General features: G+C 41.0%; 6 protein-coding genes across 6 annotated transcripts; 1 reads left to right on the top strand and 5 right to left on the bottom strand.

The window, feature by feature from the left end:
- Window positions 1–1,164: 1,164 nt before the first annotated feature.
- On the bottom strand, window positions 1,165–2,390 carry LOC141843302 (uncharacterized). Its single transcript, XM_074731367.1, has 2 exons — window positions 2,093–2,390; window positions 1,165–1,756 (listed from the first exon to the last, which is right to left on the bottom strand). The coding sequence occupies exons 1-2, from the start codon at window positions 2,215–2,217 to the stop codon at window positions 1,318–1,320; spliced, it is 564 nt and encodes a 187-aa protein (XP_074587468.1). The 5' UTR covers window positions 2,218–2,390; the 3' UTR covers window positions 1,165–1,317.
- A 277-nt stretch (window positions 2,391–2,667) lies between these two features.
- LOC141842714 (transcription factor SAC51-like) lies at window positions 2,668–6,386 on the bottom strand. The gene is given in 4 exon segments (XM_074730741.1): window positions 2,668–4,664; window positions 4,667–4,679; window positions 5,025–5,611; window positions 6,272–6,386. Coding segments are annotated over 3 exon segments (1,068 nt in total). The 5' UTR covers window positions 5,148–5,611; window positions 6,272–6,386; the 3' UTR covers window positions 2,668–3,732.
- A 3,835-nt stretch (window positions 6,387–10,221) lies between these two features.
- Window positions 10,222–10,566, bottom strand: LOC141843209 (dolichyl-diphosphooligosaccharide--protein glycosyltransferase subunit 4A-like). Its single transcript, XM_074731252.1, has one exon. The coding sequence runs from the start codon at window positions 10,564–10,566 to the stop codon at window positions 10,453–10,455; it is 114 nt and encodes a 37-aa protein (XP_074587353.1). The 3' UTR covers window positions 10,222–10,452.
- Window positions 10,567–13,257: 2,691 nt separating this feature from the next.
- On the top strand, window positions 13,258–15,126 carry LOC141843208 (pentatricopeptide repeat-containing protein At5g39350-like). Its single transcript, XM_074731251.1, has one exon. It carries the CDS (start codon window positions 13,258–13,260, stop codon window positions 15,124–15,126), a length of 1,869 nt encoding a protein of 622 aa, XP_074587352.1.
- A 446-nt stretch (window positions 15,127–15,572) lies between these two features.
- On the bottom strand, window positions 15,573–18,518 carry LOC141843672 (putative pentatricopeptide repeat-containing protein At3g01580). Its single transcript, XM_074731727.1, has one exon. The coding sequence runs from the start codon at window positions 18,516–18,518 to the stop codon at window positions 15,573–15,575; it is 2,946 nt and encodes a 981-aa protein (XP_074587828.1).
- A 250-nt stretch (window positions 18,519–18,768) lies between these two features.
- LOC141843189 (putative BOI-related E3 ubiquitin-protein ligase 3) lies at window positions 18,769–21,175 on the bottom strand. Its single transcript, XM_074731231.1, has 4 exons — window positions 21,036–21,175; window positions 20,841–20,926; window positions 20,448–20,737; window positions 18,769–19,485 (listed from the first exon to the last, which is right to left on the bottom strand). Exons 1-4 carry the CDS (start codon window positions 21,101–21,103, stop codon window positions 18,964–18,966), a joined length of 966 nt encoding a protein of 321 aa, XP_074587332.1. The 5' UTR covers window positions 21,104–21,175; the 3' UTR covers window positions 18,769–18,963.
- Window positions 21,176–22,971: the final 1,796 nt, after the last annotated feature.

Raw genomic sequence — 22,971 nt, 5'->3', positions numbered from 1 at the left:
TTTTAAGTATTTGGACCGAAGAAGAAGACGCGGCTTAGGCTGGCATGAATTTATAACGGGAGTGTTATAAGTCGGCAAATCGTGCGCTGATACAGTTGTAAATTCGAGAGACTTGCAGCTAATAAAAAAAAAGATTCCGATTTATACTATATAACAATCTATATATGTATATTGTTTCAAATATATAAATAAAATTATACGCTAACATTTAAAAAGAATTGTGATTGCATGCGACGAATTACAAAGTTGTCTCCAAAATTGTACCAAAAACAAAATTCAAAGATAAACATTTCCTTTTTTTTCTTTTTTGAGACGTGAGGGACGTTTGGAACCTTACGAGAGTTATTCTATATGTTCTAGTGAATGCTCACAAAATAAAACTTACTTCTTTAATGAAAAAGAAAAAAAGGCATTTAAAATTATAACAGATGCTGTGCTTTTTCTTTCACTAGGACTTCTCTTCTCCCTTCACTTCGGAGTAGAGACTTCGATCGTCCTTTGGAGGCCTGTGAATCCAAGCACATCAGGAGGAGCTAGTGTTATTGATGTGGCCTCTTTGATGGTCAAATCAATGTTGGTCTGAAAGATAAAGTCAGCAGAAATGTGAGATACTGTCAACTGGATCAATTCATGGTGGGATGGACCAACCCGCCTAAAATTTGTCATATGATGGGACGGAGTGAGTCTGCTCACCATCTTGGAGGAGTTATGGAGGAGTTGGGGAGGCTAAGGGATGGACAGATAGATGATAGATGGATGTCAGTAGAGGATGACTAATGAGATACAAGTGGATGTGTTAGATTGCACATGGCAAACTGGATCATGATGGACATAGATCATTAGAGGATGATAGGCAAGATACCAATGGATGCATTAGACCACCTCTACATATGACGGATTGGATCATGATGCACCCAAGATTGGAAGCGTGCTTGGTTGATTTTTTTGTAGTTTGTATGTCTAACAGTACTGATCATTTAGCTGTGAGGATGATATGCACGAGGGTACACATTCATCTATATGGATTCATATAAATGAATGACTATCTTTGGACACATAAAGGGTTAACCATTTTGATGATATATAATTTACTTTTTATATAAAAAAAACCAATGGTTCACTCAACATTCTATATATCATCCAAAACATTCAAGAATAGTGTAGTTGATGGAGGTGATATGAATTGCTATAATCTATCATACTGCAACCATGTTGACCAATACATTTTATGCCATTATATGAAATAAAATGATGAGACTAAATTATCAACTTGTCAAAAACATTTCAAAGTATAGACTCTCTTTTTTCTTTCTTACTCTAACTAGAGACCTCTTCCAAGAGTTTATATCTTCTTACTTTTGCCTTGAAAACTTGCCTTGCCTTGCCCAATCTAGGGGAGAACTCTCCGGTCGATCTAATCCGATCCGTGACATCCGAGGCAGATCTATTCAATAATATCCTTGGTTTCTTGATTGGATTATCGAGTTGCGACGATAAATGAACTCGGTGAAGCTTCACTCCTGAGCCAGTACTACTACTAGCATTAGTAGTATTGCTTGTATTGTTATTGTTAACCTCTCTATTGTCATTATCAGTATCATTACTGTCGTCGTTGCCGGAGAAAGAGATGCTTGAGGCATTAAAATTGGAATATCCTTCTTTGACAGCTTCTTTCCCAGAAGAATTTGATCCTTCTCTCAAACACCAATTGCAAAGTGTGTAGAATTCGACATTAGGGTATTGGTTACTGCAATATCTGTCGACATAAAAGTAAGCCGGATGATCATAGTCCTTGTTTATCAGATCATAATTTTGGTCATAAAGGGAAGTAATTTCTAAAACACTAGTAAGATGGATCTTCTGAGAGTTATTTTCAGAATCATAATTATTCTCCGGATTAATCTTTGAATATATGGATCAATTATTTAATTTGTTTGTTATATATGGAAACATCCAATACAACACAAAGTCATATCTCTTGCAGATGGAGCTACTTAATGGATCGGAAAGACCAAATATTGCTCCTTTAATCCCGTTTTGCATGAGCATGATCTTGGCAGAAAGATTAGAAGGCAGTAAGGCAGAGGACTACCTGTGCTGCGACCTCACGAGGCAGAGCTTGCACCTGAAGAGCTCCTGGGTCAACCCCTCATCGCCGCACATGCAGCAGACCGCCGGCGGCTTCGCCGGCGACGACAGACCTCCCTTGCTCACCATCGTCGTCGGATCAGCAAATCTTAAGTAAAAATCCGATCTTGGCTTGCGAGAGAAGTTAAAAATCTGATCTTTTTGCTGCTTGGGGAGGAACAGAGGAGGTGGGGAAAGGAGAATGAGGGATGGATTAGGAAGGAGGAGGTAGCTTTCGGAGGTGGCAAATTGTGGAATTTTCGGCCACGATGGTGGGGCTATTGATTTGGTGAATCAGAAGAATTAAATGGAAGGTTGGAGCAGAAGGCGTGTCTTTGTCAAGGAAAATGAGGGCAAAGACTTTGGTTACCGAAAACGTTTGGAGTTCACACTGTACACGAAGTTTCAAGGATCCCGAGAAAGGATCCATTATATATAATTTTTCGAACATAATAAAGTATTATGTTCAAAAAGTATTACCTAAAAAAAGTATTTAAATTAATATAAAATTCAAACATAATAAAATATTTTACATCTCTGGAAGCATGCACCAGCAAAAAGTAGGACACAAGTACTACAACAAAGCACACGCATAAGCCACGTACAATAAACATATCGAAGGCCAACGCATCTGTTTCATCCAGGGAGATGCCAACTGCAAGTCAATGCGAAGAAGAAGAAGAAGAAGAAGAAGAAGAAGACGACTCCTCGCGGCGGCTCAGGTAGAAGACGACCAAGCCTGGTCAGAAACAATGGCCACAAACCGTCGCATGGGCACGCGAAGTCTTAGCAGAAACACTCATGGCATGGGTCGACAATATCTGCCACCATAGTTGACAATGACCACGAAGGGACTAGGGAGGGGAAGGATAATACAGGAAGCAATGAGAGCTCCACAGGTGAACCAGAACTAGACCTTCCAACAAGGCAGCGACATCCACTTGTGAAAAAGGAACCGATCAGTGGAGACCACAACCTCATCCAGCCCGAATGCCTTTGTCTTCAAAATATTCTAAACAATGACCCCAAAGAAAGGTAGATAATGAATGAGCCTAGCCTGCCTTCCCCCATGTCAACAAAAGCAACATATCCTCCACAGCTCTCAGAAAATCATTAAAGTTGCACTGCATGACCAGACTTCATTCTTTCACTGCGCTTCTATTCTACTGTCTAAAGAAGCCCACTCACCGAGATAAAGTCAGAACCACCACGACATATACAACAGGTGCGCGTAGACCTGCTTTCTGTAGACCCATCCCACACGCGCACTCCTAGCATGACCCATCATTTCCTTTTGGTCAAAAGAAGCTTTGCGACAATTTGGAATCCTCCCTTCACACAAACAAACAGTAAGGCATAGTCATGGTTTATTGGACCATCATATCCTCCATCCCCCACCATCAAGACCCAAAACTCCAGCAATGTTGAGACCTCTAGAGTTTTGATTCACATCTTCAGTTACTAGAATTATGCACGTGAAAGCCCTTCACTCTCCTCATTTTTTTTTCATAACACCAATGGAAGGTGTTCCATCAAAGTGCTACTACCAATGTAAATGATAAGCTCACCTGAGACATTAGTAAGAAGACACTCCTAGAATAGATGCTAAGGAAAACTTTCCAACAATCTGGCCTTCAGCTTAAGCGATTTGAGATAGTTGATGGCCTCATCGAGGACGGTGACTGCATCCTTGCAATTCCCTCCAGGGATGATCTTTCTCAGTATGCCAAGTGTTTCCTGAATTTTAGCTCTTTTGAATTGCCTGTTCTCTTCATTCTGATCAGGACCTACTACTTCAAAGCGGCTAGATGCAGTGTTGTTATCATCCTCTTTGTTCCTGTGTTCTGTAGGTATATCAGGGCAATGGAGTAGTTGGGAGCTAGCAGTATCTATGAGTGATGCATCAAATTCATCATCCACATCAACTCTCCTCCTCTTTGTTGGAGGAACAGAGCTAGCTACCTCAGAAAAGGTCCTTTCCATTATCTCAGGCTCAGCTGGAGAGTGTCCTGTGCTAGTTTCTTCATCACCATTGTTGAAATCGGAATCTGAGTATAACAGTGCATCAATTTCCTCTGTGTCTTCATGCATCTCGTCAGCTCCAGGCCCATTGGAAGCACTAGTTTCAGTATTTCCCTGCAGATTGAAACCTGGGTTCACAGAATCGATGCATGGAATGGGGCCACTAGCTGAGCTAAAGATGAAGCTCCTTCCATCTATTAGCTGATCAAAAACTAAGTATCTTTTATCTGAGATATACAATTCAGGAGGAGCCCTGTGAGATGAGATCAGAGGAGGAATCAAAGGTGAGGTCTTCGGGAAATAAGTATCGGTGTAGAAATCAGGGAAAGGTATTGAATAAGTTAGCGGAAAGCCGCTAGTAGATGGATTAACACATGCAGTGGAGAGCATTGAAATGGAATTCTGAGGCCTGGTAACAAATTGTGTATGGTTTCCAGCAGAGATCATGTTGCTAAATTGCCAAAGTGTGCACTGCGAATTAAGCTGGGGATTATTTTCTTGTTCCATCAACAAATCCCCAAATCAATCACCTGAAACAAGTATTAGTTGATTTAAATATATCCACGAAACAACTATGATGGGCAAGATGAATCAGAACTTTAACAAAAATTCATGTTTTACCTCAGGTAAATGGTAATGCAAATTACTCCCACAATCCTACCAAAAGAAGAAGACAAGAAAACCAAGATCTTTGGATTGAAGATGAACTGCAAACGACAGGATAATTTACGTGACAGGCTTCAGGAGGTGGCGGAAGTATTCAGCCTGTTGAAAATGAATAAATTAATCAAGCCAGTGAAAATAGCTTCTTTTATTATCATTATCATTATCATTATTATTTTTCAACAATATCCAATTGAGGGTTTTCAATTTACCTGGCAATCTTGCAATGGCTGGAAGCAAGCAATGACCCTAACGATTATCGTGGTGCTACCAGCAATTCCATTCTCATGTTTTAAAGCTCGGAATGCGGTTCTTGTTGCTGCTTGACACACCATTCCTACAATTCTCTCCTCTAAAAACGAACCAGACCGCCAGGAAACCAATTGAAAGCACAGAGAAATCAAAAGGAAAGGAACACAAACGATACTTGAACAAGAAAAGAGTTGCAGATTTTGTAGGTAAGATGGAGGAGGAGCGCAAGAAAACCTTGGAGTTCTTGCTATCTCAAATAAAAGAGGCCTTTGATGCCTAAACAAGTAAACTAGAACCAATTCAAGAGAGCTTTTCAAGGAAAGGGAGTTTTAATACCTGACCACAAAGGAGAGAGGAGAATGCTAAAAGGAAAAAAGAAGAAAAAAAAAAGAGGAAGAAGAAATGATTTACAGAATCACCCTACAATACAAGTTCAAAGAAATCAGTCTGCGGTAAAAATCCACCGATAGACTCAGCCACCGCATACTGCTCTAAAGTTTTTGCTACCAAAATTGAGTATTCCACCACTTCTCACTGCTTGTAACTCCTGCAACAACAATCAATCTCAAGACCAAACTTATAGAAAAAGTACATAGAAAAACAGTTGGCTGTTCCAAAGCACAGTCGGTTCTCAATTTGTTCAAACTAAACAAAAACTTGAAAGGAATCCAAAAAAAAAAAGGTGAAAATTTGCAACTTAATCTCCATAATCTAGAAGGATAACCAATACATTGAGGAAATATTTGATTATCACCAAAAAAGATCAAACACATGCAGTCGAACCTAGATAATATGGGCAACAACTGCTTCGTGTATCACAAAGTAAGTTCCTAGGAATCGTCAACTAACACGAAAAGATCTCCATGAAGGCAATTGCTGGAAGGAAACCGAAGTCTAAGTTGATTTAAAGTATGAGCTACTACTAAGAATTCCAAGTTTAAATTGAGCAAAACCCTCAAAACAAGAAAGCTTCCAGATCAACAGAAAATAAGCAACAAGACATATCGTACCAGGAAAAGTTTGAACAAAGACTCGATTTTCGAGCACGACATTAGTCATATTTCACCAAACCAATAGACTCCACAAATGGCTTATCAGATTAAAACTGATTCAAGAACCCAAAGCGAGATAACTTGAAATTCCCACAACATACACCAAAAGAGCTCGACAAAAGACGCAATTTCTCGGGGAACACCGCGGATCTTACCCCTCTGCGTCGATGCCGAACACCAAAAGCACCGAATCACACGCGCTGATGGGAAGCGCTCGAGCGCGCGAGGCAACGATCACGAGAGAAAGCAAAGGACGAATCTTTCCTTCGTGGGCGCTGAGCGATCACGAGGGGAGGAAGCGCAGAGGCGTGGCTCTTTATGGAAATCCCAAGGACTAAAATGCCCTCCATGGTTGCGCGAATATACCAGTACTCTAACTGTACAATGATGTAGTTTTCGATTGATTTTTGCCCTTTCAGGTCTTAACGTCAAAGAACCGGTTGACTCGAGTTAAGTTTGTTGCCACAAACCATAGTTTGAACAGTGCATTTTCTGTTTTGCCCTCACCTTTTATGTTGCATTGAAGAAATGCCCATGAACAAATTGACACGGGGAAAATATAATTTTAGGCTTCTGTTTTTTTTTAAATACATTTTCACTATGATTCAGTTGGCTTCAATCATATATAGAGTTATTATGACGAAGGTGAAATTGAATAATATTATATTTTTATCATAAGACAATTGTATTTTCTTTTTTTCTTAGAAGAATTGGCAAGAGATAAATATTGTATTTTGACTATGATTATGCTGCATCAGATTTCCACTGAGGTTGAGAAAGTGGACAAGAGGAATATGAGGAGCTCAAGCTAAAAAAAAAGACTCAATCCATTATTAAAAAAATAAAATCAAAAAAAGGATGAAAAAGGGGTAGAAACAAAAATAAATAAAATTATAAGACAAAATATGGTTTCAAAAGTTAATAACAAGCCTCTTTTATCTTAAAAGGTTAAAGTCCAACGCCTCGACTATCATACAACACAACGGCAAAGATTGTTATTTTCATAGTTAATCAGATATCTATAAATAAATTTTTAATTATGATATACTGTAAATTAATTTTCTCTCATGGGATGATAATTTTGAAATTAACGACGTATCATTTATATTTCTAAATTTATTTGATGACTGATAAAAAAAATTTCATAGAGTTAAATTGATTGTTTAAGATACTTAAATAATAAAAAAAGTTAAGTGTAAATGCACTTTACGAAAAGGCATATATTCTTGTTGCACTTTTTCTTATCTCAATTTTCTTTTCCTGTAAAATTATATTTTGTCATTGTATTTAAAAATAATTACATCACAAGCTTAATTATAATAAAAAAAAAATAAAATTCACCAACCAAGAACTTTATACGATCAGTTCTATGATTATCTGTAAGAAGGTACATCAAAAAATTATAATTGACCACTATAGAGAAGATATTTTTCTACATCACAAGTTTAATAGTTTCAAGTTTCAGAAATGACATGAAAATTTGTTGAATTAAAAAGATGAAAACAGAGAGCAGATTACCATGTTTATTAGTTTGGCGAAAACTATTTTAAAAATAAAATCATAGGAGCAAAATAAAAATTCGTGCTCGACAGTGTTTTTTACAGCAAAATATTTTTAGGGTTATAATCACCCATGAGCAAATGGAGAATCGCAGCGAGCCCATCCATGGAAAAAGCAGGAACCTCATCAGGCCACATATAATAATAACAAAAGATGCATGTAGACCAACTTAATCAAAGACAGCTTGGTATGATACCAAATCTTAAGGGCTAAGGGTGAAAGATTTGCTCACAATTAGTTTAATCCCCCAAGGATTAAACAAAGTAGCTTTTAAATCTTCTTTTGGGGTCATGCTGCCTTTGCTTAGGGTTGAGGGAACAAAAGAAAAGAAGGATTAAGGGAAGGACTCCCTTGAGGTCTACACTTGAAGTGGCATGGGGTACATGTACGCACCCTACTTTAGGGTTTATGGAGGAGGAACATGTGCTGTGTGGGGGATTGATGAAAGTCGCTAAATGAGTGCTCAAAATCCTACAAAGTCAACCTAAACAGGATATTGCTAATCTTCATATGATAAGAACAGGTTGACAAAACCTGCAACAAGTTTCAGTGGTTGATCATCTGAAATCGACACATTTAAATGGAATTGCAACGTCAATAGTTGACCAAATTAGTAAAGTTTGGCAGGACGTGAGGCACAAAACCAGGCATGCTCAAGACCTTTTTTCCCTTGTGTGTGGTTGGAGGATTCATAATGGAGGAGACTCGAAGGAAGGGCCCTGCACTTTGCAGTGCGCAAGCAAAGGACACATACACCTTGAAGCTTTGCAAGCATGGTTTGTGGATTCTCCAACAGGCACCACAACTTTTATTATTATTATTATTATTATTATTTCTTTTACAAAAATATTAATTTTTTAAAAACAAAGTAAAAAAAAAAGGGGGAAAAGGCAAGAAAATTAAATGCACCCACCATCACCATGCACCTTTCTTGGTCACCATGGAAAGAGAGGAGAGGAATTGGTGCATGCACTGCATGCCTCGCTCTGTAATAAACTCCAAAAAGAGATTTGCAAAAGAAAAAGAGAGAAAGGAAGAGGGTGGTGAGAAGTGAGAATCCATGCTCCCATGCGTAATGCCCGGAGTAATGCAGCCCCACCAACTCCAATGACTTGTACCAACACCACAATTGTTTTTCTCCTCAATTTTAATTTTTTTTATTTTTTTATTCTACCTTGGAGTGTGTTGCCATGACTGACTTTAGTCATTCATTCAATAGTCAACAAAAGAGGATGTGGATCAGTGAAACAAAACTTAAACCATGCATATTGGATTTAACTCAGTTAAAAAAAAAATTGATAATCTTAGAGCCACATCTCTGGGGGTGGTCGATCCGTGTAAAAATTTTTCATCGACCACCAGAATAAATCGGGAAGCGCATACGGCGACCAATCCAATGCCCAGCATCCTTTGATTGCGTTCCTCATAAAAAAAATTCCTGCAAATACGCCGTAGCTAGGGATCGAACCGTGAGTCCCTGAGTTACAATCTGGATGTCCTACCGTTATATCATTGCTCCGGAGACTTAACTCAGTTTTAAAACCATTAGGGACGGGGCTATTCAACAAATTATGGCATTTTTATTGAAATTGCCGATTCAAATTCGATGGGGAAAAGAAGGGATATCTATTCAACAAATTGTGACATTTTAAAAAATGATTAAAAGTATTATTATTATTATTATTGTCAGGTCTACATGCATGTAAAAGACGTGGGTAGTGATTAGGTAGAGGCTCGAGGAGAGATTATAATGGTCAATGTAAAGGTCCCCCCTCATCATCACACACGTGTGAGTGCTTAATTGGACTAAGTGGATTTCTACGTGCAAAATTTAAGCCATGGCATGATGGCTGATCAGACAAAGCCATCGAGTAGCTTTGTCGTGCAAAACTTGAATTGGAGGTGAAACTTTTGTTGGCGTGGAAGTGGCAATAATGAGAAACAGGGGAGACCAGTTATTGGTGCCCAATGTTGTGGAACATCTTATCACACCGAACATTTGAATGGCAATCCAGTTTTCCTAATCATCAAGACCCCTCTTTTAAAAAACAATTAACCATTAGAAACAAAAAACAAAACAAAGGAACAATATACCAAGTTCTCATTCCGAGTTCCTCAAACCAATCTGGTGCTTTGGAAATCACCAAGCTCTTCGAACCAAAGGAACAGAAAACCAATTAACCATATGGAACCAAACTATTAGATTACGCGGATTATGGCAAAGAAACTTATGGTGAAGACTTTATTTGAAATAGCTTTTGGCAAACTATAGTACAGAAAGTGCCATACTTGGATCAAGGCATTGTGCATGAGGCAATGATGATACTGGTCCAACAAGACCAACTTTACTTGCAAGATCATGACACAACATGCATGCACAATTAGGAGAGGAGATGTGAAGTAGGGTAAAGGTATCCGCGAAGATTTATTGACATGTTTCTGTGCATCATACTTCACGTACTTTACATCTTAATAAACATTTTAATGATTAATATTGCTGCTGAAGCTGAAGAGAGAAGCATTCATCAAGTAATGAATTAATAGCTGACACAAAGCTAGTTGTTTCTCATTATCAAGATGGCAAATTCGTGCAAGTTTGTCTCAAAAGACATTTATAACCATAACAAAATATAAATTGTTCTTGTAAAGATTGTCATTTAAATACAAGTACTAAAACATCATTACCTCAAGCGCTGGTTCCTTCATGCTTTGGTCTGCCACTACAAAGCGATAAGTGTTTACCGTGGCAACTACAAAGATGCCATTTCCTCAAGCACTAGTTTCCTTCATACTTTGGATCTGCCATTACATAGTGATAAGCGATCACCAAGATGAATATAAATATGCCAAGAAAATTGGCAAAGAACCCCAAGTCTTGATCGTCAATCATCTGAAAAAACAGAGAGGCAATTATCCAGGTAGGAGAAACAATATTGTGGTGGGCCAATGTAACCATAAAAGCTACTACTTTTACAACTGAAGCTCTAAGAAGGCACACTACATTGAGTTAATGTGGACTTGATGGTCCATTCTTACTGAAAGATGCAGCAACATACCACATTACAATCACAATAACAAGTCAAGTAAAAAAACAAGGAAGTGGGAATTATCAGGATTTAAGGGTAAGTCTAATACTCTGTCGTAGTGCAATGCATCTGCCATCCAGAAGATACAAGGCCAAGCAGATGCAAGAGTTGGTTCTATTGAGGGTCATGATCACGTGAAATAATCAGTTCACAGGCAGAAGCAGAAGGTTGTTCTCAGCTCCAATCCACCAATCTCAGGCCCTATTTTAAATAACCCTATAACCATGACCAGACCAACTGATTTTGGCCAATGCAACATCAATTTCTAGCAATCCAGTAACCATTTAACATTTTAAACTTCTGTTCCAAAAAAGCTTAAAAATTAAAAGCTGGCACAGTAACATGCAGGAAAATTGAACTCCAAATGGAAAGTTATCAGAACAGCGAGATCATAGTGGCAAGACTGCCACTTGATTGCTTCAAAACACATTCTTCAACAACAAAATGCATGCACACAACAACAAAAAGCTTATATTTGGGACATTTGCTATTTCTTGAGATCTATGCTGGGTTTCCATGCCATAATTAGTGATATAATACAAATTATCCTTCTTTGTTCTTTAGATTGCAAACATGTCATGTAGGATGCACACAATGAATTCCTCAGTACAAAAATTTCCAATTTATAGCTCAGGTGGCTATACCTATATGAAATTTGCAATAACTCCTTTTGTTTGACAACACTCCATCAACTACCAAATATTCACTACTGTAAAACTAATTGCAAATGAGGGCAAATTGTATGTATATCCCCTTTTATGTATATATATATATATATATATATACAACCATGATTATCTGAAATGTTTTTGAGTAGAGATGATTGTTAAAAGAAAAGGTAAAATAAGTCATTAAATTAGGCTAAATTAATCATACTAGGGGTAAAGTGGATACTCTAGGGGAAAATGGAGGTATTATAAATTAACAATGAATTACAAAGGGGGGGGGGGGGGGGGGGGGGGGGGGGGGGGGGGGGGGGGGAGACAAATAATATAATGAAGTTTCTTAAACTTTATCTTTTGCTAATTCAATTCATGTTTGATAGGGCAGGGGATGGACCGGGATGAAGTCTTGGCTGGCATGGACCAACTTGGACAAAGTTCTAGCCCGAATTCAACCATGCACAAGGAGAGCTGAAATGTGTATTTGCAGTTAAGAAGGAACCTAATCATTTCCCCTCACAGCCAACAATGGGTAATCTTAGTGAAATCCTGACTCCCAGGTCAAACATGGAACTTCACTAAGGTTCCCAGAGAACTTCTGCACAACGCACAATGACCTCAACATCCTAGGAGTCAATGGGTGTATGAACAACAATTATCCACAAGTTGAATCTCCACACTATTGGCGCATGTGTATTAGGCCGCCCCACATTTATTGCAACTAGTCACCTCATATTTAAGGCCAAGGTCGATTGAGATCAGAGGCTGCTCCCCTGCTCGTACCAAGTAGCAGGGGTTGACATGGCCAACATCCCATTAAGTATACTTTGAAACCATGATTCCACATCTTCTAAAATATAAATTGTCTGGTAAGTCCCAATGCCAAGGATATCACTTGCTGGAATCACACAAGCCTTACCAGGATTGAGTGCCTACCTTGTTGAGACCGATTCCAGCGTCATCTTTGCAGGTCAAGAGCTTCTTGAATCTGCAAACTTCAGATGAGCAGTCGGCTCAGTCCATTCAAAATCATTCTTTTCCAGTGATTTATTGAGGCACACTGGTTCATTCCATACATGAACACCACAGATCATGAATGTTCTAGTAATAATGATTAGTAAGATCACCCAGCTTAAGTAAAAGATGCTTATAGCTTCGTCTCCAAACCTTTCTACTTCCTACACTGCCTATGGACCTTATATCAGCAGATTATCATCAATCCAAACCAGGATAGACGATGAAATAAGACAACCTTGGTCATAGAATCAGCATCCACATGTACATTCTTATTGAGAATCGGCAATTAAACTCCGCTCAAAATCGTTTAGATCAGAGGTCCATGGAGAAATCGAGATGCCCGTAACAACAAACAAATTCACAAGGCAAGCTAAAATTCTAAGCAAATAAAAACTTGGTTAACGAAAATATGACTGTATTAAATAATCAACAAAACGTTGAGTTTTTTTCGACATGATAGGAAAACAAATCGATCTGCGCGACAGCGAAGTAGACTAACGCTAAAATAATAAATCCAAATCTACGACAGGAGAGCGTAGTGAGGCACCTTAGGTTGGTGGTATGAGCAGAGCAGGAACTGGGGAGACGGCGGAGCAGGAGAGGAGGCGACGGCAACTTTTTCTTGCAGGTATTATAAAGGCTGAAGCCCTAGAAAAACGAAGTAAACGGCGACGACGGGGAACACCTTTCTATCGAATTCCGCAATTAAATTTGGGCCGAAAAATCAGTTCAACCCAGCCCAGTGTTATAGCCCATGACAGATGTTGGCCCTTCCCGCGTCATAGCCCTAACTCCAGTCTCCTTCCTCCCCACTCAATGCCATGGCAGACGCCGATTCTGTCCTCCTCCTCCCTCCGATCCCTTCTCAACGCCACCAAATCCCTCGCTCAGATTGCCCAGATCCACCAGCACCTCGCAGCCTGTGGCCTTTCCGCAGATCCAGCCGTCGCCACGAAGCTCCTCCAGCTATACGCTGACGCTGGCGACCTCCCGTCCGCACTCCGCCTCTTCGCCGTCATTCCTTCCCCCTCCGTCTTCGCATGGACGCCCATCCTCGCCCTCCTCTCCCGCTCCTCCCTCCATCGTCGTTGCCTTTCGGCCTACCGCTCTATGCGTTCCGCCGCAGTCGCCCCCGATGGCTATGTCTTCCCTCTCGTCCTCCGCTCTGCCGCCTCCGCCCACCGCCAGAGCCGCTACCCTGCCGCCTTCCACGCTGAGGCATTCAAGTTCGCCGCGCAAGCCGCTCTCTCCGTCACCAGCGCCCTGATCGACGCGTACTCCAAAGCCGGCGACCTCACTTCCGCCCGCCGCGCCTTCGACGTCGCGGGAACCCGCGATCGCCTCTCCTGGAACTGCATCATCGCGGCCCACGCTTCCGTGGGCCTTCTCAAGGAAGCGCTGGCCCTGCTCGACTGCATGACATCGTACGGCTGCGATCCCGACCTGGTGACGTGGAACACCTTGATGGACGGCTACTGCCGTGCCGGCGATTGCGCCGAGGCCCGCGCGATCCTCTACCAACTGCCCCGGCCCAACGTGATATCCTGGACGACGGTGATCGTGGGCTACGCCCGCAGCGGGAATCACGAGGCATCTCTGGAGATCTTCAGCCGCATGATGCACGCCGGGAGTATCCCGCCGGACCTGGATACCTTATCCTGCGCGGCCGCCTCCTGTCGCCACGTGGCGGATGTGTCCGCAGGCCGGGCGGTGCACGCTTACGGAGTGAAGACGAACGACGTCGGCGCATTCTACGGCTCCGCCGGAGCAGCTCTGCTCTTGCTGTACGCGGGAGACAGTCGGATGGCGGCGGCGAGATCGGTGTTCGAGTTGATGGATCCCACGGATGTGGTGACGTGGAACGCCGTGGTCCAAGGGCTGGCTCTAGGGGGACGGCGCTCGGCGGCGCTGGAGCACTTCAGGGCGATGATGTCGCGAGGCGTAGGATGCAACCACGCAACTCTGTCCAGTTTGCTTCCCCTGTGCGACTCGAAGCACGGGGAGGAAGTCCACGCTCACGTCATCAAGCACGGTGACGGAGGATGCATCGTGACTGAGATGAACGCATTGATCGATATGTATGCGAGATCAGGATGCATCTGGGCCGCACACAAAGTGTTCTCGAGCATGGACGGCAAGGATGTGGCGACGTGGAACACGATGATCAGCGGGTTCGGGTCGCATGGGTTGGGGGAGCAAGCGATCGAGCTTGTGAACCGCATGGTTCAGCTCGGGTTCAAGCCGAATGCGATGACATTGACCAGCGCGCTGATGGCGTGCGCCCAATGTGGGCTGGTCGACGAGGGGATTGAGCTCTTTGAGACCATGCCTCAGGAATTCAGGTTTTCAACGGTCGAGGAGCATTACGCATGTGCAGTCGATATGCTTGCTCGGGCCGGCCGGTTCGCTGAAGCAATGAGACTGGCTGGGAAAATGCCGATGGCAGCGAGGGTGTGGGGGGCGATGCTGGCGTCGTGCCAGACACATCAAAATGTGGAGTTTGGCAGGATGGCTTTTGAGGAGCTGGTCCGACTGGAACCAGGAAACCCGGGGAATTACGTCACGATGTCGAACATATATGCGAGAGCAGGTAGGTGGAATGATGCGGCGAGGGTGAGGGGGATGATGGAGGGGGAAGAGTTGATGAAGAAGCCGTCTGGGCATAGTTGGATTGAGGTAGCTTGAGATATTGTTGTGCAGAAATTGTTTTTGTAGCCGTGTGAAGATTGGAAATAATAAAGGTAGAAATTGTTCTTCGACCAAACTCCAGTCGGCCAGAAGAAACTCTTGTGAGGTATTGGAATATCCTTATTGCAAGAACAGTAAGTTAAATAGATTCAATACTGTACTAAGGCCCTTCAATATTGCTAATGCCAAAGCCTCCTTTTACTTGTTGAATCAGTAACATTGTTCCAGTTGATCGAGTGAAACAAGATTAGCAACTGGGGATCGACCGACCGACCGACGACAATGTGGCAATGATGCACAGGGATCTTTCATATCAATCACACTACAGAAGCAAGATTAGCCAACTTGTAAGAGCAATTGAGGAGAGGAGAGTCGGAAAAAGGGAATTGAGGTATGCATGATCACCAAATGGGCATTAGCTCAGAGCCTTATCCTCATCGATGCTATATTATCTCAACAAGACTAACTCCTGCATCTTTTTTAATGCATTTGAGCTCCATATCCCACCTTACCATTCCATAATCTGTCCATTGCCCAGCTGCAGCATAGATGTTAGATAGCATCACATATGGAGTTGGTCTATGAGGAATGGCATCAATCAGTAACTTGCCAATTGCTTCTCCAATTTCAGTATTGCCATGGCTTTGACAAGCTCCAAGCAGCGACTCCAGCAAGCTTGCGGAAGGCTCAAATGGCAGGTTCTTTACAACATCATAGGCTTCATCCAAGCGCCCGGTCCTCCCAAATAGGTCTATGATACAAGCATAATGCTCCATCCTTGGTGTAATTCCATGGTGTTCTATCATTGATTTGAAGTATATTCTTGCCTGCTCGACAAGACCAGCATGACTGCAAGCAGACAAAAGACTCATGAAAGTAATGTCATCTGGTTCCAAACCAACTTCTTTCATCTCTGAGAATAGACCTATGGCAGCTTTACCATCACCATGTATCCCATATCCATTTATCATCACACTCCAAGTGATCGAGTCCTTTTCCTTCAGCCCATCAAAGAGCTCTCTTGCAGTCATTATGCTTCCACACCTCGCAAACATGTTGATGAGGCAATTGACTATGGTGGTGTGGCTGTCAAGACCCATGCGAATGGCTATACTAGTCACACATTGTGCGAGATCAAGAGATCCTATCTGCGCAGATGCAGAAGCCAAATTCAACATTGTCACAGTATCGGGCTTCAGCTGCATCAAAAGCATATTGCTGAAAGAACAAATTGCTGCTTCTGCATGATTAGCTTGGATGTATACAGACATAATTGTGTTCCAAGCAACAACATTTGTTTTATCTATCATCTCAAAGAGCAGGCGGCAATAACGAAAATTTTCAAATCTAGCATACATCATCATGGATGCTGTATGGAGAGTAGACTCTATATCAGAAAAGTTTCTAATAGCGTAAGCATGGATTGACTTACCTTGCAACAAGCTGTGGCATGCAGGCAATACATTCAATAAAGTTACAGAATTTGGCCTCTGACTAGAAAGATTCATTTGCTCAAAAAGGAACATGACTTCCTCAAATAAGTTACTGTTACGGTATCCCGTTATCAAAGTGTTCCAAGTGACAACATCTTTGGAAGACAAGGTATGGAAAAGTGTGTTAGCAGCCTCAACTTCACTTAAACTCATATACATACTTATAAGGGCATTAGTAAGAGATGTATCCGAACTGCATCCAGTTTTAATTGCTAAGGCGTGAAAGAACATTCCACATGCAGTATCCTCAGCAACGTAGAAGCTAGAAACAATATTGATCAAGGTGACCAGGTCAAACCTAACACCTTCCTGGCCCATCATGTGAAACAAGGTTATGGAAGATTCTGTATCTCCAATCTTAGAATACCCACCTATCAAAGTGTTCCAAGAGATTACACTTCGTGTATGAATTTGGTAAAATAACTTCAGAGAAGTAGAGTGCTGGCTGCAATCACAGTATAGAGCCAAGAGTGCATTCATCACCTTGGTGTTTGAATCAAATCCATTTCTGATAATATATGCATGTGCAGATTTACCACGGCACAAGTCTTTAGACATTGTGCAGCCAGAAATGGCATTGATTATAGAGATCGAATCCGGAAGTGCATTATCAAAAAGCATGTCATGGAATGCACTCAATCCTTTGTTGGATAGACCATTCGAAAGATAGCCTGATATCAAGGAATTCCATAGAAGTAGGGGCTTCAATGGTGAAAGGTGGAACAGATACTCTGCTGAATCCATTTTTCCATGCCTAGCATACATTGAGACAAGTGCAGCTGTAACAGGAACCTTACCCGCAATTCCAGATTTTATCCCGATAGCATGGATGCACTCGCCATGACAAGTAGTACAGAAATTAGTGCAAGCAGCAAGAACAGAGATTAGTGTCACCAAGTTCGGACTTTCATTGCTGTGGTGCATGAGCTGAAAAACTTGCAAGGACTCCTCCCATTTGTCATTCTGTGAATACGCTGAAATCATAGCATTCCAAGAAACTAGATCTTTTGAGGGCAGTGATTCAAACAGCAGTCTGGCTGCTGCTAGATTCTCGAATCCAGCATACATCGAAATGAGAGTAGGCGTCAATGCCTCGCCACTGAAAGCCCCATATTTTAGAGCAAGAGCATGTATCAACTCACCTACCTTGGGCGTCTCGCAACTTCTGCACAAAGGGATGATGCCAAGAAACGTGCTTGAATTTGGCTTCCAACCCTCCGCTTGCATCTGCCGAAATGCTTCAAAAGCCTCTCCCTCAAGCCCATTCGAAGAATAACCTGATAATAATGCATTCCAAGAAATCAAATCTCTGTCAGGCATTTCATCAAAAACCCTCCTTGATAACTTAATGCAACCAGTTTTCGCATACATGTCAACAAGAGCAGTCTGCACCACCAGATTGGCTCCGTATCCAGACCTCAGAACCACACAGTGAACCTCCTTACCCACTCGAGTGCTCGAAACTGCGGTACAAGCCTTGATCACGAATGGGAAAGTGAACTCATCGGAGCGGAGGCGTCGACGCGAATGCTGCTTCTGCGAGTAAAAGGACAGCAAGTCTCGGTGGAAACCGTTATCCGAGAAGCAACGGAGCACTAGATTCTGCAAGTATAGCGAGTGGCTTTCGGCCGCTTCGAAGACTGGAAGTGCGAGTCCTGGCTGGTCGAAGTGGAGGTATTTTCTGATGGTTTCGACGGCAAAAGTGGGATCTTTGAGGAGCCCGGCGACGACGAAGCGGGCGTGGAGCTTCTTGACAGAGAGCAGGGAGCTGCATAGTGGGAAGAGACGAAGGAGATCCGCACGGAAGACGACGAGAGATTGAGCAGGATTCGATAGTAAGCGTGAAGAGGACAAGAAAGATACACAATGCCTGGAAAGAGTGTTGCGCGGTAGCATCGCATGAGATCTTGTCCAGTGAAAATGAGAATTGAAATGGATTTACTAAAACAAATGGTAATCTATGCAAGATTTCTTATTTCCTTATCCAGAACCTTAAGCGTATCTTTGTTAACTTGATATCATGATTGCATAATTATGTAATGAATTTCCTTATATTAGTTAATTAACAGTATACAATTTTACAAACTATTTCCAGGTAGCACAAGATTATCCTGCAGACAATAGTGTTCCATTACACCACAGTAGGTTTCTAATTAGTATTATGATGATCTAAAACAGCATTATGAGAGCACGGTTATCAGAGAATTAAAAATGTCAAAAGTGGCCAGACGTCGTCAAACTTCAAATGAACAGCTCCTACCAAGTCCTCGACAAGGGTAGTTCGTAATATAATACAGTAGGTTATCGAAGATAGGTTACCAAATAAGGCAAGAAAGATTCACTAGAGATAAATCTCCATGCCGATCAACTTTGAAGACTGGCACAGTGGACAGAAACTGAGCTTGCTCTCGCAGTCTTTGCACAGGCAAAGATGTTGGCAAGGCAATAAGAGCATGCACGCTTCGTTGCCTCCACAAACCTTGCAAGCAGTCTCCTTTGAGTCGATGTTTTCCTTCAACATGAGTTGCAAACCAATGCCGCCATTGCAGCAAGAGGCCACGTCGTCAACCTCGCTGTCACCGCAACCTTCTTTGTTGTTCCTGTTTTGAGCATGAAGTTGCTCCAGATTATACTTGAGCAAGTTAACCAAGTTCTCATTGTACTTTGCCCGTTGCTGCCACGCATCTACTTCTGTTGCCAACTGCTTCATCTGTTCCTCAAGTTCCATGTTCCTCTTGTTCAAATTCTCCACTTCAGAATCTTTCTCTCTTATTTTTCTGTGGATCATATCCTCAACCAGTGCAAGTGTTTGAAATTGTTTTGCTTGAATCTTCTCCAAAATTGATTGCCTTAAACGCTCACCCTATAATTTGAGTGTAGACCTTGTTAGTGTACGATCTATAATCATTCAAGTATATAACTGCACAAAAGTATGCCGTCGAAGGATGTGCTTGTGCCATACTATGCAAAATGGAAATTTAATCCATAGTTCTATTTAGTTTGCAACTACTTCCTGCTATGCCCGTATAAATTGGTTCTTTGGCAAAGTGATGCAGACCCTGGTCCTACATAAATCATTTCTCAGGTCCAAACAAGGTTACCTACCACTCAAAAACAAGCCCAGATGGTTTGTTCTTCCAACCAATAATGGATTTTGAAATCAACTTAAGGGCAAACAAGCAAAGAAAATTTGAGATTAAAAGAAGAAAACATAATAATAAATTCAAAGCAAGTTGAAGCTCGTAACTGTAAGTAACAACTCATCATGAGTATAAGATACCACTTACAGTTCGATATAGTTAGTGAACTCTGCACATGCCTAACTTAGTTGCACAGGTCAACAGGAATGATGTTTATATATGCATCCAAGTGTATAAATAGTGAATCAGACTGAAGAAGCAGATATGAGTATGGAAAATATAAACAAAAAATACTATGTGCTACAAGAATCAAATATATGAAAGTATATATACACAAGACCGTAGTGCTTGGCAAGAAGCAAACTGTTTGTGGTTTCCTTTACAATAATGATGCTCAATTTTACTTCTAGTTAACTTTAAAAGTGTATATGACACAATTGTGAGTTTATATAACATAATCATTCGGTATCCAAACCTCAAATGAATGTAAAAGATCACATTTTTGTACTAGAGTTAGCAATGATATGAATAAGAAACAAAGGATGAGGTTTCAGTGGATGCATAACACCAATCAAATTTACTTCATATTCGAAGTTTGCATTACTGCCCTAATTGAAACTATGGAAACAATGGAAAAAGGTAAAAAAATAAGAACAGAATGCAACAACTTGATAAAGTACATTACCTCAATCTTGATAAAGCGGTCCATATCAGCTTCCATACTCTGCACGTCGCGAAGGATACCCTCATCAACCATAGGGAGCAACAACAGCGGTGGCTCCCCGGAAGAAACCGCCGCCCTCCGGTCGTTCAGCGACAATCCTAGCCCTGTGGAAACCGAACCCATCTGCAGGAAATCGATGGACGTTATCTGCGAGTTCTCTAGCAAATCATGCTCCTTAAGACGCTTCGCTCTTGGCTCCCATCCGTCCGCCGCCACAGCCGCGCCAGGAGCAAGGCCCAAGGCATTTACAACTGCGTTCAGAAGCGAATTAAAAGAAGTAACTGCAATTTGCCGCTTGAAGTAGCGCAAACGGGGAAAGGAAACCCTAGAGAAGGGAGAAGGAAAGCAAATTACCGGACGGATGAGAAGTGTCGGGGAAGCTTCCGGTGTTGAACAAGGAGATTGGATCGGAGATTTGTCCAGCAATCGGCACAAAATTTCTGCTTTTGACGGAGAAGGGGTTTAGGCATTGTAAATTTATGGGTCACATGAAACTGAAAGGGAGAACAGATGAAGCACGAGAATTAGGAGAAGAGAAAGGATCGGAACCTGAAGGGAATGGACTGCTGTTGCTGCTGCTGGAGATGGAGGTCGCGCTGCTGCGGGAAGAGCGACATGGCGAAGAGCGCAAGAACGGAGGAGGTAAAGAGGGGAAGAAGAGGAGCAACATGGTGACCATCCCGTTATGGTACTCAACTATGTCGGATAGGACCGCTACGCTACACATGACGTCCGTTATAATCTCCATTCCTTTTGCTTTATGCCATCAGTCATTAAATTATTAATTCTTAAACCCCACAAAGGTTTTATCCAGATTTTTGTGTACAAATTGTTCTTTGATAGCTAATATCTCTATTAAATTCACTTTTCCTATTGATTTATTGCCCTACTCGTTTGATGAGATATCCAATTCTCTCCTCTATCTGTAGTTTAATTGAACCAACTTTAAAATATGTATATATCCTCGTTTGTTCTTCCGAATGTAGACATGTTCCAAATGCAATTGATCACTATTGGGAAGGACATTGCACTTCATCGAGATTCAATTCTTATTCACTTCAATAAATCTGTTCTGCAATAACCAATTCAATCATGCCCCGGGCTCTTTAATATCCTCACTCTTTGATATCATCGATCTCATCGATGATGTGTTCTACTTTACTATGTTTGAGACATTGGATGACTTAACTTATATGCAATAACACTTTCATTAAAGATGTAAATATGGTTTCATAAAACCTAATGTTGAAACGGTGTCTATCATACATTAGCTTCAGCAAGTATAGTATTTGAATATCTTAAATATTTGACTTAATTTTATATTATACATCAAAAATTAAATTTGATGCGTAATTATAATTTTGTTTGGACAATGATGAATGGCTCATAGTATTTATCTTTAGAATCCTAGATTCACATCCATGTCTTTTTTTTAATCTTTATGTGTGTCGACAAGAAGTTACATAAATATGTTTCTTTGCTTAAAACCTTTGCCACTCTAAATGGATTTGCGAGTACTAGTTTGGGCTTAAGTCTTTGCATTGTTTCTGTGTACCTTGGATGTGAGAAATGGATTTTAGAACTCAATTAGTGCCCTAACGATTTCAAATTCACCAGTAACCTTGTTATAAATTTTCATCATGCATTTTAATCATGTGAAAAAATATAATAAATTTGTATCTTCTAAGTGTTGAAAGGGCCTCAAACTCATATCATAATAAGTATAGTACAAATTTGAAGTCATTTGTTCACTTAGAAGGGATTACAAACCAAGACGAGAGTTAAGCTATTAGTCGAACCGATGACATAAATAAACCAGGAGAAGAACTGAGTTTAGTTGGGGTATTTTAAGGATATCAACCATCAAGATCTAGCCGGGTTTGAAGTCTTTGAATGAATACAAGGGCTTTGATTGAACTTTTTGTGGTTTTCAGAGTTTGTGGCTTTGATTGAACTTACAATTCAATGTTGTCCAAAGAGAATTTTATGAGTAAACAAATAACAGAGTTTTACTTTTAGTACAACATATTTAGGAGACCAATTCTTGTTTGAACACTTTCTGGATGCAGACAAAATTGACATAAACATTAAAGCTAAGTGTACCAGTTGACATTTAATAAACATGAAATAGATTGCATATACTTTTACAGTACAACTAATATTTTTGTCAGTCTCAGTTCAAATCATTTACCTTTTTTTCTTCAGTCAGAAAAAAAAAGGATGGTCTGAAAGAGCTGTGTCACCAATTCCTTCAGAACCCTGGTTTCAAGTTCCAACTTCAACTAATCAATTGAAACAACTCATGGACTCAAATGTAAACAAATAAGGATGTGATGTAATTATGTAAGTGAAACACGAAAGAATGAAAGCTACTTAAAACTTTCTTTTCATTCAAAAGAATTTTATAATTCCAGCCCAATTAATGGATATACTTGCCACATATGATGTCCTACAAAAGGATAAGTGCCACCAAATGGCACTTGTT

This window comes from Curcuma longa, chromosome 12, assembly GCF_044706935.1.
Source record: "Curcuma longa cultivar G26 ecotype Majalengka, Jawa Barat chromosome 12, ITB_CL_G26_1.1, whole genome shotgun sequence".
In the NCBI taxonomy this organism is placed as follows: domain Eukaryota; kingdom Viridiplantae; phylum Streptophyta; class Magnoliopsida; order Zingiberales; family Zingiberaceae; genus Curcuma; species Curcuma longa.
This window is presented reverse-complemented; position numbering and strand designations above follow the sequence as displayed.

Bases quoted from the DNA above. Each gene is read 5' to 3' on its own strand.
- LOC141843189 (XM_074731231.1), bottom strand. From the start codon at position 21,103: ATGTCGCTCTTCCCGCAGCAGCGCGACCTCCATCTCCAGCAGCAGCAA. The intron at 20,927-21,035 runs GTTCCGATCCTT...CGTCAAAAGCAG, and splicing joins CAGCAGTCCATTCCCTTCAG to AAATTTTGTGCCGATTGCTG. The intron at 20,738-20,840 runs GTAATTTGCTTT...TTCTGAACGCAG, and splicing joins CGACACTTCTCATCCGTCCG to TTGTAAATGCCTTGGGCCTT.
- LOC141843208 (XM_074731251.1), top strand. From the start codon at position 13,258: ATGCCATGGCAGACGCCGATTCTGTCCTCCTCCTCCCTCCGATCCCTT.
- LOC141843302 (XM_074731367.1), bottom strand. From the start codon at position 2,217: ATGGTGAGCAAGGGAGGTCTGTCGTCGCCGGCGAAGCCGCCGGCGGTC. The intron at 1,757-2,092 runs GTAGTCCTCTGC...TTATGTCGACAG, and splicing joins CTCGTGAGGTCGCAGCACAG to ATATTGCAGTAACCAATACC.
- LOC141843672 (XM_074731727.1), bottom strand. From the start codon at position 18,518: ATGCTACCGCGCAACACTCTTTCCAGGCATTGTGTATCTTTCTTGTCC.
- LOC141843209 (XM_074731252.1), bottom strand. From the start codon at position 10,566: ATGATTGACGATCAAGACTTGGGGTTCTTTGCCAATTTTCTTGGCATA.